Source organism: Salvelinus sp. IW2-2015, linkage group LG1, assembly GCF_002910315.2.
Source record: "Salvelinus sp. IW2-2015 linkage group LG1, ASM291031v2, whole genome shotgun sequence".
In the NCBI taxonomy this organism is placed as follows: Eukaryota; Metazoa; Chordata; class Actinopteri; order Salmoniformes; family Salmonidae; genus Salvelinus; species Salvelinus sp. IW2-2015.
In genome coordinates, this window is record NC_036838.1 from 8,956,810 (window position 1) to 8,970,922 (window position 14,113).

The window sequence follows — 14,113 nt, forward strand, 5'->3', positions numbered from 1 at the left end:
CCATCCATTAATGTGGATGCTACCATGATTACAGAAAATCATGAATGAATCGTGAAAAATTGAGTGAGAAAGTTTGAGGCATCAACCTCATACCCTCCCGAAAGATGCTATTCTCCCATTATTGGTAATGGTGAAAGGTTCGCATGTCTAGGGGTATGATCTTTGTTCCTCCAACTTTCTCACTCATCCTTCAGGATTATCTGTAATCATAGTAGCATCCACATTAAATGTAGTGTTCAGAAACATATTCTATTCTTATTTACAAGAAAAGTGACTCCAAAATGACATTACATTAACATTTAATTCATTTAGCAGACATTCTTAACCAGAGCGACTTACAGTAGTGAGTGCATACATTTTTCATACTATTTTGTACCGGTCCACCCATGGGAATCGAAACCACAACTCTKGCATTGCAAGCACCATACTCTGAGCCACATGGGACATTATCACTCAATTCTATTGGGCACAAAATCATCTAAAACAAACAGAAACCACATCCAACAAGTGTGTAGAGTCACAACCTTGATGTAGTCATTGCGTGCTAGGAATATGGGATCAAATACTAAACTTTAATACACATAAGTGGATTTGTCCAAATGCTTTTGGTTCCTTGAAATGGGTAGACCATGTACAAAAACAGTGGTAATTTTTATATCGATGAAAATATCCTCAAATTAAAGCTGACCGACCATCTGCACTTTAACCTCATAGTCATTGTATCATTTCAAATCCAAAGTACAAAACAACGAAAATATTCAATGTCCAAATACTTTTGGACCCGACTGTATATATTGAAACAATATTTTCAAAAATAAGGAAGTTGTAAGCTTACAAAGCTGTCAAACCTTCAAATCTAAACAATGCATATAAATAAAAGGAATGATATTTTAAGGCTCTTGATTATTAAGTTAATAAATCAAATATAAACAATGATTAATAAAAAAAAATATTTACAGATCTATACAACATTCTACATTGACACAAATTCTTCATATCGGCAGCAACTACTGACAGACTCAACCTGCCCCAAACAAAAATAAATAATATTTTTTGATAGTTGCTGTGGTATGGTGATGCGGAAGCACGTACAAATACAAAACCAGTTACGAGGCTAAACCCACATTAATATTCATCGTACACAAGACTACCGGGGAAAAAGCTTGCAAAAAGCCTTCGACAGCAGCTTACTGAACAACGTAGAGATGTTCTTACACGTACATCGATATCTCGATTTACAGAAGTGCCGCCTCGAAGTTAACTGGTTTTGCAAAAGACTGCAAGCAAACGCAGCACCCGGAAATCCAGCCAAACCGCAGCCAACCATTATTGCCAGTGTGAGCCAGCTTGTCGAAACATAAATTAAACACATGGAAATTTGTCTTCTTTGTGAAGGGTAAATCACAACTTTTTGATTCAAAAATATGACAACAGTATCAACAACTTTGGAGCACCCCTCAGTTGACCTTCCAACAATGATAAACCGGTTGAAGTGGTCGGGCCAAGGTCGCCAAGCTGTGCGCTATACAATGAATTCCATTCGGTTTAAGCTCTGCGTCGACTCCAAGTCTCTGTTATCCTGTTTGTTAGTCCAGTTGGGGTGTTTGCCGGCCGTGCTGAGTGGCTGTGGGCTCCGGTCCTCCCGGTCCACTAGAGTATACGGCGTCTGCCTGGGGAACCTAGCCTTCTGAAGCCTCTTCTCAGACTCCTCGTCATCCGAATGGTGGCCACCCACGTCTGAGTTGTTTGTTCTAATTTTGGCGTTGATAAGAGAGTTCTTGTCCTCGTAGTGATAGTGGTTGGGGTGTTCTTTAACTGGGGGTAGGCCGTTGGTCGGACCGTGTTTATCGATGGGGTTCTTGATCTGGTTGAGCTGCTCACGCACGTTGTTGACTGCGTTGTTGGTGTCTTCGGCGGTCGTCGCCGGGGACGTCGACTGGGTATTGACACCCGTGTGGGTGCTGGGCTTCCGGCGCCGCTTGAGGCACCAGATAAACGCAGAGGCCACAGCCAGGAGCCAGACGACGATGACTACGGACACCAGCAGGGGGACCAAGTAGTCTGCTGGAAGGAGAAAGGGAAGGCATCAGTTATCGAAGACTAGAACAAACAAGGGAGACTCGGATATCAAAAACTATACTCTAAGCAGAAGTTGACAGCAGCAGCATCAATGTGATATTCTCCCTCTTCCCATACATTTTCAACTGCAAAATTCCCCAAATCCTTCAAACAGGATTTCTGGAAAACGTTCAGGATTTTTTTCAAACCTAGGTACATCCCACCACTAGTGAAGATCAATGTCTTTGCAAAAACAATAAATGGCTGCCTGTGCTCTCACCATTGGGATTGTGGCTCTGCCTCCTCTGGACACAGACTTCAACGATGGCTGTGATGATAGTGCCGTTTCCGTTTCGCTTGCTGACCAGGTCTATGAATTTGTCCGTGATCTCCTTGATAGGGGCCTTGCCTCTTCTGGGGTCCTCCGTTGACTAAAAAATAAAAACTAATTGAGTTCTATGTTCTTCATACAAGTAAAATAACTACGTAAACTAACTTCCATATAAATCGCATTGAAATAATAGTGAGTATACTGTGAGAAACAGGACAAATTAATCATTGTGCAAATGTAGTTATTCCTAGGATAAGAGTGTATGCTAAATGACTAATGTTTCAAAACGGCCATTTGCTTGTTCTTGATAATCATGGAATTGAGGGCAAAATTTGAGCCAAAAAGGTACTTACAATGGCTACATTGATCTCGTTGTTGGCGGTGGCTGATGGCTCGCATGTCATGGACACTGAGTACTCCGACGAGAGGTTCCTCACCACATACAGACTCCTTAGCTCACCGCAGATGTGCTCAACAGTCAAGCCCTGCCACACACACACACAGAGAGGTCAAACGGTTCAATGTATAAGTTCACAAGTATCAAAATCACAATTTATCCAAAACTGCATACTGCTCCTAGTCTTACCAAGGTATACGAAACACTGCCAAACTGGATGTGACAATGTTTTGCCATTGGTTAAATTGACTTCCTAGTTTAAGTTTGAATAAATGTTTCTATGATGTGGCTTGCACCAACTCACCTGTGGCATGGTGTCCTTGTTGAAGGTGAAGGTGACGTTGGCACAGTTGCTCTCGGGGTGGCACTTTGCATGGGGCGGGAGACTGTGGGAGGCCGACCAGCACTCGCCCTGGCTTGGGCATGGCTTGACGAAACAGTGCTCGTCCCGGACGGGCACACACGTCTGACCAACTGGGCACTCGCCACCGCTGTGACTTTTACTGTGGACCCGGCAGGATTTGGGACCGCACCAGATCTGGAGGGAGACAGGAACGTGGTTAACTGTGGTCAGTGGTGGTGGTAATTTGTGGTCATTAATTGCATAGTTAGCTCACATCACAATGGGTATTTAATATGGTACAAAGAAAAAAAGCTTGTCATAAAACCTGTGGTTTCGTACCTTTGTACAGGTGACCTTCCCATTGTGGCACTGGCAGGTGTTGCAATCGTCATCCCATTTGGTCCCGTCCACAGCCACCAGACTGTTGACAACACAGGGTCTCCCAGTAACTGCAAAGCAAGAGGCGGCCATTTTAGTCTCTCAAGATTGAACCTGAAACATTTGCTATAGATGCCCAAAATCATAGATGTGTTTTATTCAGGTTGACCGTTTACACTTACATTGACTCTTGTTAAGACTTAGGTTATTGTTATGGTAATAAAGCTATTGTACCGTGCACTTATACATTGTTTATCTGATGTCCTGTTTATAGTTAGGTAAACAGCACCTAAAGAGCTATAGCACAAGGAACAAAAATTCAGACCAAGTTTCTGACTAAAATATGTCATGGCAGAATGTATGGAAAATGTATTTAGTGAAGACAGTACGAGCCTAGGCTCCAAAGGAACACATGAAGGGTAGAGGTCTTACCTTCTTGGCATCTGGGGCCGGCTCTCCCTGGTGGACACAGGCAGCGGTAGCCGTTGATCTCGTCTACGCAGGTGGAGCCGAACGCGCAGGGCGACGACTGGCACTCGTTGATGTCTGAGGGGACAAGATTGGCAACTGTTATGTGTTGTACTACTCTATTTCTGTCACTTCCATCGGTCCATCTATCCTACTGACTAACAGACTGACTGATGTCTTGGAACCATTTTGCTTAGACTGATATTTCCCAGAGCCACAGACCAAACTATGCTAATTACAAACATATATTTTTTATTTTACCTTTATTTAACTAGGCAAGTCAGTTAAGAACAAAATCTTATTTTCAATGACGGCCTAGGAACAGTGGATTAACTGCCTTGTTCAGGGGCAAAACGACAGATTTTTTTTTTTTTACCTTGTCAGCTCAGGGATTCGATCTTGCAACCTTTCGGTTACTAGTCCAACACTCTAACCACTAGGCTACCTGCCACCCCAAACTATGCTAATCAACTATGCTAATTATACTACTTTGTAACTTCATTATAAAAAAACAAATACATTCAAAACTATATCCTAGTTTCATTCCTAGTTGTTGGTGCTAGTTAACAGTTGGACTAACTCTGGGTAGTCAAGTTATCATTGGGAATGAGTGCAGGTGATCAACTTCTCCATCTGAGCTCTCTTTAACTGGATCAAAGGGCTAACAGCAGCGTGAACTTATCTAGCCAACTTATAAGCCTCATCCTCCATTGTGTTGTCCTACAAGCATCACCAAATCCAAAAGACTTAAACCCGATTTAGCCCCGACTTAACTCTGACTTTTGTCACAGCTTAAGAATAGTGAGGGGGATGGGGGGGTGCAAAGGGTTAATACTCACTAATCCTGCAGTCTGGTCCGGCGAATCCCGCAGCACACTCACACCGGTACCAGTTATCTCCATCCACACAGGTTCCACTGTTATAGCTGCAGAGAAAAGGATAGAGATAGAGGAAAGAAATAGGTCAGGGGTCATAGCTCTTAACCAATAGGAATTGACTAAATGGGTGGGAAATATAATTCCATGTYTTAGAAAGTATCTAAATAAGCATCACTCAGAATTCCCTCTCTGTTAAATGATTTCACCACAAAAATAGTTTTCAGATACATTTATATTATTCTTTAAAAAAATGGCGTTGGGTAGAGGAGGAAGTGGAACAAGGTAAAATGTCTGATTGTGAAGTCTTGAGCAAACAAGGTTACGTGAGTTGTTTGTGGCTCTTTGTCGACACGGAGTGTATATGCGAGTCTGTGTGTGTGTATTATCAGCAGCAGGACATTCCTGCGGGCAGATATGTTTACTGGGCCTAATTTGGCTTGGGATTGACTTACCAAGGGTGGGGATTGCAGTCGTTGGAATCTGTAAAATTTGAAATAAAAGAAAGTTGGGTTAGACACAGAGTGCATGTCAGAATTCTAACTTTGTGGCTAGCTGAGAGGCCACATACCATTAATCTAAGAAATAAAACAAAAAAGTATATACGTTTTTCCTATAGTTAAGATTTAGCTTGATACATTCATTACATAAAGGACGAAGGCCAAACTGTCCTCATCTACTACGGGGCAGGTGCAAATGTAGTTCTAGTGAATATTACACTATCAAGTTATGAACAACTAATAGTACACAAGACTACAATTCTCTACTAAAGATGTATTAGTGAGGACACACACACTCTGGGGTCACTCACTTTGGTTGCAGGTCAGGCCCTCCCAGCCCTCTTTGCAGACGCAGGTGAAAGAGTCTCCACTGACTACACAGGTGCCTCCGTTCTCACAAGGGCTAGGCAGACAGCTGCTGTTCTTAGCTGGAGAAGCAAACACAACCTTTAGCCAACATGCTAGCTAGCTGGAAAATGCTACACAGGCAAACGTAACATTTAGCCATCCTGTTAGCCACCCAATGCTACATGGACAAACACAACCTTTAGCCTACCTGCTAACTAGCAAATGCTACATGGGCAAAATAAACCTTTGGCMTAGTTTTGGACCAAAATCTAAACTAAGTGTTTTGTCAGACTCTATTTTTAGGAATGTAAATGGGGGCATTCCATTACTGTCAAATGTTGAGGGAAAACCAAATCATAGTGGTTGTGGTGAATGCTCAGTTGGAATAGCATTAGCTGCAATAATTTAGCACTGCCGGCTACGCTACATACCTATATTACAGGTGGCACCCTCCCATCCGGCGGCACACATGCATTTGAAGGTGTCCCCTTCATCGTAGCACGTTCCGCCATTGTTGCACGTAGCCTCGTCACACTGGCTCTCCCCTGGAAGCGAAAAATACTACATATTAGCAACTGTTCATAGTCAATGTCAGGAAACCATTAGGCCTTAAAACCTATTATTGCAGGTATGCGTGTTATTTATGCACATAAACACACCCTTTCGAACACGTACAAGCATGCTCACGCTTACATCCCACCCACACGCATACTTCACACCACAAYACACTTCACAATAAGAAAAAAGTGTGCGATACTGTAGTAAGGGGGGCTTACTTGAGTGACATGTCTTGCCCTTCCATCCGTTCTTACACTCACAGAAGAAGTCGTTCACCAGGTCTCGGCACGTGCCGCGGTTGCGACATGGGTTGGTGTTGCAGTCGTCAATGTCTGAGGAGACAAACATGAAATGACAAAACTAAAAAAAATAATCAAATAACTGTTTGTTCGAGATCTTCAAGGCCATTTTAATCCTTGGGCGGGCTGCCTAAACACCCCCCCCCCGGGTTGCATAAGTCAAATTTTCAGGATGGAAAAACGCTTTAAGTGTACAATTCAATGACTAAAACCAGATGTAAAGTATGTAGAAAATACAKATATTTTTTCATAACATGATCTTTGTTAATTCTCAAAATCACCAAAATAAAAGCGAGACAGTCCGGGAGAATAGAAAATTCCCAAAAGAATGAACTTGGCAGTATTTTTTAAATTATGTTTGAGCAAAAGAACACGGCATTATCCATGGCAAAATGCATAGAATTCCAGGAAATTAGCTTTTAACTGCAAAAAAAAGAATCTCCGCTCCATGGAGAAATTTGTAGAATGGCAGAAAATTTGATTAAAAATGCCTCTACAGTAACAAGATGGGGACCTCTACAATTTCCTCTAAAATGTAGCTGCGTCGACGGCCAACCACGCTCGCTGCCACCCCAACACCTAATCCCCTTCTTGATCCAGAAAAGTTTCAATATGGGCCTAATGATCATCCATACCCCCAGTCACTTGAAGGCTTGAAACAGTTGGGAGAACATGTGGTAGCACTTTCTGCATGTTGCCTATGCATTAGGAATGCAATATGGAAAAGTTATGGTTAGCCTACCAGGCGTTATAATGCTGATAACAAGTCTTCAATACCAAGAAGCAAGTCAGATAAATAAAAGTCAATGCACTGTTCCACCTGCATGTAATGCATAAGCACATGTATAGACTTGTGTATGAATACAAACAAAAGAACCATTCACTTTTTGAACACTTTTACTACGTTGTGGGGTGATAGGCAACTAAATAACTTGTATATAACTTCAATAACAATGTATTAACCACCGGTGGTTCAAAGAAAGTGACAGCCATTATTCATATAAAACAAATATGACTGCATGACAGTATTGAGAAGAAAAATGTACTTACTGTCGTCACAGTTGGGTCCCTCCCAGCCCTCGGCACAGATGCACTGGTACAGGCTGACTTTGTCAATACACGTTCCCCCGTTCTGACACGGGCCACTTTCACAGTCATTTATATCTGAGAGAGTGAGTGAAAAAAAAAAGAAAAGAAAAAGTCTAAGAAAATAAACAACATCTAGCCATGCAAATCAAGGTGTGCACCGTGAAATCCCTTCAAGGACTTATTTACCATTTCCAATTATGTGAACAACTCGAACTGTTTCCACATTACACATCCAACAGAGGCCTTGCGGTGGTTTCCCTAGTGTCCCATTTATTTTGACTGTCATCTCCGGTCAAATAACCTTCCACCAAAAGCACTTCCCAAAACCACAACAGAGAGCTTGGTGTTGGGTGTGTGCGTGGGAGAGACAAGGCCAGGCAAGAATAGGCAGACTTCCTGGCTTAAGAGAATGAGAGTTAGGGGTGGGGAGGCATGGAGCCCCCCTCATTTAACAACTTCCCCACCCCCTGACAGGCTAGCGAACGCTGGGCAGGGTCATTAATCAAGGCCTGTGTCTGAGAGACAGCATAGGCCTCGCCTRGGGCCTCCATTAGATAACACAGTGACGGGCAGGGCCAGGGCTAACCCGCCTGACCTCTCTGGGCTAGGGAGCCGGCGGCTAAAAACAGCCATCCATCAAACAGGGAGCTAATAATTATCATCAAGGGGGTCACCACTCTCCCCTGAAAGAACTGTTGGTGAGAACAAAGTCACCGGGTTTGGAAGGAGAGAGAGCACGCTTTCAACCCAAGGATGCATGTGTCGTGACAGAGATCTCATCAAGAAACAGGAACGATCGTTATAACGGGGAGGGAGATTCTTGTGGTGTACTTATGGTCGGAAAGGGCCCATCCCATCCTCTACCACCCCTGCAATAACATTCTCTCGCCATTATCTGCCCTCTCCACTTCAACCTCACAATTCTGCCACATTTCCCCCACTAGCCATGCCTCCATCACACCCCCACATTGACCCCTTAATTCACACATKAGCCATGCACCATCTATCCAAGGCTCCATCCATCCACCTCCCTTGCCATCCTCCAGCCATTCATCTACCGTTCTTCACTCCTTGGTGGAACTGGGGGAGTCACTTACTCTCATGGCAGTATGTCCCGGTGAATCCCTCCTGGCACTCGCAGCTGAACTGGCCCCCAGCCTGGCTCCGGCAGCGCCCGTGGGGCCCGCACACGTTGGACGAAATCAGACGCACGCCCCCAGGGGTGCTGTTGGATGCCACGGAAACCGTGCAGCTGTCAATCACTGAGGGAGAAAGAATGGGCGAGGTTAGGACAGTGTGCATATATGGCAATCACATAAATGTTGATATCCATTGCACAGAACTGACGTTACCACACATCGTATAAACCTTCAAACGCTTTGGGCGCCACAGCTTCCAATAAAATAAATATTCAACAGATACAACATGTGCCAAGGCCCATCCTAATTTCTTCAATCTGTGGTGTGTATAGATAAAAGTAGTTAAACTAAGTACAAGGGTATAAACCCTTATCAGACTGTCGTAATTACGCTCTGAAAAATGCGCRCATACACACGCCACAGAGTGAGAAAATTAAGGGGGTCTATTGAGTATTTAGCAGGAAGAACACACACAGAGCACTTCACAGTTTGCCAGATTTTTCTGGGGCGTTTTGGAGAGACGAACAAAGTCTAGTAGGGAGGCGAGGAACATTTTAAGAAGCAGAGGCAATTTGTCAGAAGCAGGAGAGCGGCGTGGGGGGTGTTCTTGAAGGGAGTGTCTTGTCAAAAGAAGTAGTCTGGCAGCAGTAGCGACTCGAAAACATGAAACCAAACCTTAACCCTTCCCATGGTAACGAGGCCCTGGGGGACCGGCGGAGAACGGGTTAGTGCCGTGCGGGCTTGCTAACCCTAGGTCTTCACACACACAATGGTGTGACACACACCCAGCACAATGGCCTTGAGTTAGAGGATTAGATTACAGACTCTGCAGGCTAAAAAGCCCCCCTCTCAGATTTACAATTGGCTATAAAAAAAGCAAAGGGAGACAAGTGACCTCAAATGTTTGGGGTTAGCTTTCATTAGCATTAGCCAAGCTAGCCAAAACTGGCTAGGATAACACTGAAAACCAACAGACTTCTACAGCACTGTAAAGACTGCACAAGGCTAAACCAAAATGCTAATATGAACCTTTGCATGGTGTGGTACGACAGTGGTCCTTCAAATGGGAACAGTTCTTGCCCTCGTAGTCTTCGGGACATTTGCAGAAGTAATCGGTAGCCAGGTTGAAACACTGGGCCCTGTTTTGACATGGGCTCGGCATGCAGTAGTCGATATCCAACTGAGAAGGCAAGAACAAAAACAAAGAATGGTTTAGACATGCCATGTAAAGTCATACCTGACATTTTACCTTTTCCATAATAACCCATTGTGGACTTCACCAAGGAAACCTGCTAAAGAACCATAAACAAACGCTTAGCGGTGGGGAGTTGGAGGAGGAGGTGGGAAAAGAGAAGACAGACTTATCCCAGACGGAAGGTTCACAAGTGTTAACAAGCGTGACAAAGCTCCAGTTTAGAGTTGCGAAGGGAAACGATCGCAGAGAGAAACACAGGTGCGATTATAGTGGGGGGAAGGAAAGGTAGCAGAAAAAAGAAAGAAAATCAGAACGGGGGGAAAAAATAGGAGGGAAACAATTGAAGAGGAGGATATCAATGAAAACATATCATGGTGAGGAGATTCACGCAGRAGAGAGGGAGGCAGTCAAGGAAAGTTGGCCCTAACCACCGATCTAGGATCAGATTACCCCATCTCCAATCCTAACCTTTCCGAAATACGGTATCTGACCGTGGATCAGTGGTTTGAGGTGACTGCAACTTACTCTGGATTTACTCAAGATAAGTTGGCCCTAACCACATATCTAGGATCAGCTTATACTACCTCCAATTCTAACCATAAACCATTACAAGGATGGAGCAATATCTGCTCCTGGATCAGTGTTGTGGTTTAAGGTGACTTGGACGAACTCTGGGTGGGCTCTGGGCACAGTGAGGGGGGTGTGGTGCCAATCTCTGCTCACCTGACAGAAGTTGCCAGAGAAACCGGGCAGGCACAGGCACTGGAAGCCATTGACGTCGTCTTTGCAACGGCCGCCGTTCAAGCACGGGCCACTGGCGCACTCGTCTACGTCCTTCTCGCAGTGCTCGCCGCCGAAGCCCGACGGACAAACGCAACGGTACCCATTCACCATGTCCTAGGGAGGAGAGGAAAACAGAGAAGGGAAAAAAAATAGAGAGAACAGGGTGTTGGGGGTGAGTGTGGGAGGTACGGAACAGGGCGGTGAGGAAAACAAGCCATTGTGAAAGGGTTGGAAAAGAATTAAGAAAGATTTATTTTTCCTGGCAGGGGACGAGAATGTTTATGGTAATCTGATCTATTGTAGTCATGAAGACATTCCGCCTATTCCCTCCCTCCCATTCTCCCCTCCTACACAAGCATTCATGTCTTTCTGCCCCTCTCTTTGTTAGCATTGCCCGAGCAACTCTGTCATGCCTGTGTTCTGAAAGCATGTCTCAGCAGTTTGCCATTTTTAATCCCGCCGTAAAGGAAAAAGGGGGAGAAAGAGGGGAAGGCGAGAGAAAGAAGCCAAAAACAACTCCAATATGCCAGGAAGTGTCCGGAATATGTATATCGACCAGGACCGGTACATTACGGAAAAATAAGAAAACATCTGTGTCCCTAATGGAACCCTACTCCCCATGATAGGGTTCTGGTCAAAAGTAGTCCACTATATAGGGAATAAGATGCCATTTGGGAGAAACCCAATAAACATACCTTGCATTTTCCCCCATTTTGACACTGGTCCTGGCAGTCATTGATATCTGCGGAAACAATTTGTAACAATCAAATAAAATAAACGTATACAGTTTGAGCTGCGCCGAGGCGAGGCCTTGATAAGGCTTTCTTGTCAAGATTTCCGACAAGCTTCCTCAAGATAACCCTTGTTAGAGAACGGGTGGGGGGTGCGATTCATGCGGGCCCCGTGCACTGGGGCTTCACACAATTGTTTGAGCGCCCATGTTATCTGCACGTTATCGTCTGCCTGGCTGTGCAAGCAGACAATGACTCGTGATTATTATTTTTTTTTAAAGTGTATTTTTATTTGTATTTCTTTTTCCTGTCGTCTATTTTCAGACTGACCATTCCAGAACTACTAGTCCCGGTTCAGAGAAACACTTTGCCAGCCTCAGTCCTAGCCTCCATTCTCATGAACTCACTTCCCAAAACTGGCCCTACAACAGTTGCTTAAAAGTTGCTACTGGCACTTGACAATGCCATTTCTTCATTTTAGAACAGGGGTGTGCAACTTTGGACTCTCGAGATTGAATGGCAGGGTGAGCAGGCTTTTGTTCTACCACAGGCACAAACACACTTCAACTAATCATGCTTTCAATTGCCAACCATGATTAGTTGATTAGCTGAATTACCCATGTTAGCGCTGTGCTGGAACAAAAGCCTGCATCCCCCGCTGCTCCCTGGAACCAGACTTGCCCACCCCTGCATTAGAACAAGTGACAGGCCTTTTCATTGAAAACACTCACTGGTGTCGCAGTTCTGGCCCATCCAACCGGGGAGGCACTCGCAGAAGTACCCTCCAATCAGGTTGCGGCAGGAGTTGGCATTCAGGCAGGGGTCGCCTTCGCACTCGTTGGCGTCTGAAATCCATAAAAACAAACAGGTCAGAAAGACACAGAAAAATAAACATTTCATTCCTGTTAAAGGGGATTGGGATGAGATTGCGAGGGGTCGGCAGCCATAGGAATAGATATTTTAATGGTTTCCCCCGTCACCCACCCATTGACTTGGGGATGCCTATTCTAGAAATTATATTTCTATGGTCTTTTCTGGTGGTCTGCTGTGGTTTGCATTCAAACCGYGTCGGAGCCTGTCCCCATGGCAAAAGGCAATTGGGGACAAACACAAATATGCCAGGGGGTGAAGGGTAGTGGATCAAGGCAGCAGTGAAGAGTTAGTGGCACCCATCTTCTTGCTCCTCACACTAAGAAGGGGTGAGGAAGAGGAGGCGTAAGAGAAGACAAGGGTGAGTAGGAGTAAGGGGGGGGGTAGTTAGAGAATTAAGGCAGAAGTGAATAGAGTTAGTGGCACCCATCCTCTCGCTCCTCATTCTAAGCCCTTTAAAACACACTGCCATTCCTCAAAGGATGATCCCCGGCTTAGGAAACCCCACTTTATCCCTGCCCTGAGGATTCCCAAAAGCAGCCATGGAATGGAATGCCGAAGGAACTTTTCCCCATCCTGGCATGCCCGCTTCCAAATCTTCACACTAGAGCGCCATCAAAAGTCAAGGGTGGTATGATGAAGAGGAATTTGCACTGAGAAGCTTTTCTAAAGGTCAGTTTTGAGATTTCACCCCCTAATGGATAAGGTTCAGATTTGGAGAGTGTAAGCTGGTTCTAGATCTGTGCGCTAAGGACATCCTCTAAATTGTAGTAAGGTGGTTAGAAGTTGCCTTCAACCACAGATYTAGGAAACTAACTTTAACCATTAGAGAGAGGAGATATTTGACCCTGTATCAGTATATAATCTACCAACTCCGTAGTGGGCATAGAGATYAATACTCTCTCTATGGTAGTAGGTTATAGGATATATAAGTGGTAGTGGGATAGAGGACTAGGCTGTTGTGAGATAGAAGGTAGAGGTTTGTAGGATTTACGAGTACTCAGTCGTTTCTGTGTCAAAAGGGATACAATAGGAGTTGGGTTTTGTGGGATATAGGAGGTAAACAGTTTTTTTTTTAGGATAGAGGATGACAGCGAACTAGGAGGTTGTATAATAGAGGAGGTGCAGGGGTTTGTGGGATAGAGGTATATATATATGATTTTTAGAGGATGAATGAGAGCTCAGTGGTTGTATGATAGGGTGACCGTATGATAGAGGTGGTGCAGGGTGTTACGGGATAGAGGACTGACTGACCAATGAGGCAGGTCTTGCCGCTCCACTGGGCGGGACAGGTGCACTTGAAGCCGTTGACCTGGTCCTTGCAGGTGCCCCCGTGGCCACAGGGGTTGGGGAAACACTCGTCCACATCTGGAGGGAGGGAGGAAACAAGTGTGTTACGACTACACGTGGAATGACTAATCAGAAGTCCATGACTATGGCTAGGTCTCTAGCGCTTGAAAGGCCGATGGTGTCTCGATCACCCAAAATAATTAACTTAAAATAAAATTAAAATAAAAAAATTCCCGCCGTCATTGACTTTTCCAAAATAAAGTCTATATAACACACTGTGGTTGTTAGAATCTTAACCGCTATTAATAATCACAAACAGAACTGGAGTTATAACCAGTTTTAGGAGGGTATGTCATATTTTGTATGCCCCCCCAGTGCGCCTCTTTCTCCCGATAGTAGGGCCTGCTCCCCTCCTCCTCTCGACAGTTGGGAGGTGCCGTGCCTAGTTGATAATCCCCCTG

General features: G+C 44.6%; 1 protein-coding gene across 3 annotated transcripts in view; it reads right to left on the reverse strand.

The window, feature by feature from the left end:
• Positions 1–282: 282 nt before the first annotated feature.
• Positions 283–14,113, reverse strand: part of LOC111960602 (protein jagged-1b) — a 29,860-nt gene continuing 16,029 nt past the window's right edge. For 2 of the 3 annotated variants that reach the window (XM_023982684.2, XM_023982676.2), the window contains exons 9-26: positions 13,617–13,730; positions 12,224–12,337; positions 11,457–11,503; positions 10,702–10,875; positions 9,813–9,963; positions 8,742–8,906; positions 7,606–7,719; positions 6,475–6,588; positions 6,130–6,243; positions 5,662–5,778; positions 5,306–5,333; positions 4,815–4,900; positions 3,940–4,053; positions 3,469–3,578; positions 3,091–3,324; positions 2,743–2,874; positions 2,339–2,489; positions 283–2,064 (exon numbers count right to left, since the gene is read on the reverse strand). In XM_023982684.2, the coding sequence (XP_023838452.1) occupies positions 1,523–2,064; positions 2,339–2,489; positions 2,743–2,874; positions 3,091–3,324; positions 3,469–3,578; positions 3,940–4,053; positions 4,815–4,900; positions 5,306–5,333; positions 5,662–5,778; positions 6,130–6,243; positions 6,475–6,588; positions 7,606–7,719; positions 8,742–8,906; positions 9,813–9,963; positions 10,702–10,875; positions 11,457–11,503; positions 12,224–12,337; positions 13,617–13,730 (2,621 nt within the window). In that variant the 3' untranslated portion in view covers positions 283–1,522. The remainder of the gene's footprint in view (positions 2,065–2,338; positions 2,490–2,742; positions 2,875–3,090; positions 3,325–3,468; positions 3,579–3,939; positions 4,054–4,814; positions 4,901–5,305; positions 5,334–5,661; positions 5,779–6,129; positions 6,244–6,474; positions 6,589–7,605; positions 7,720–8,741; positions 8,907–9,812; positions 9,964–10,701; positions 10,876–11,456; positions 11,504–12,223; positions 12,338–13,616; positions 13,731–14,113) is intronic. The other variant, XM_023982692.2, reaches the window with a different exon arrangement.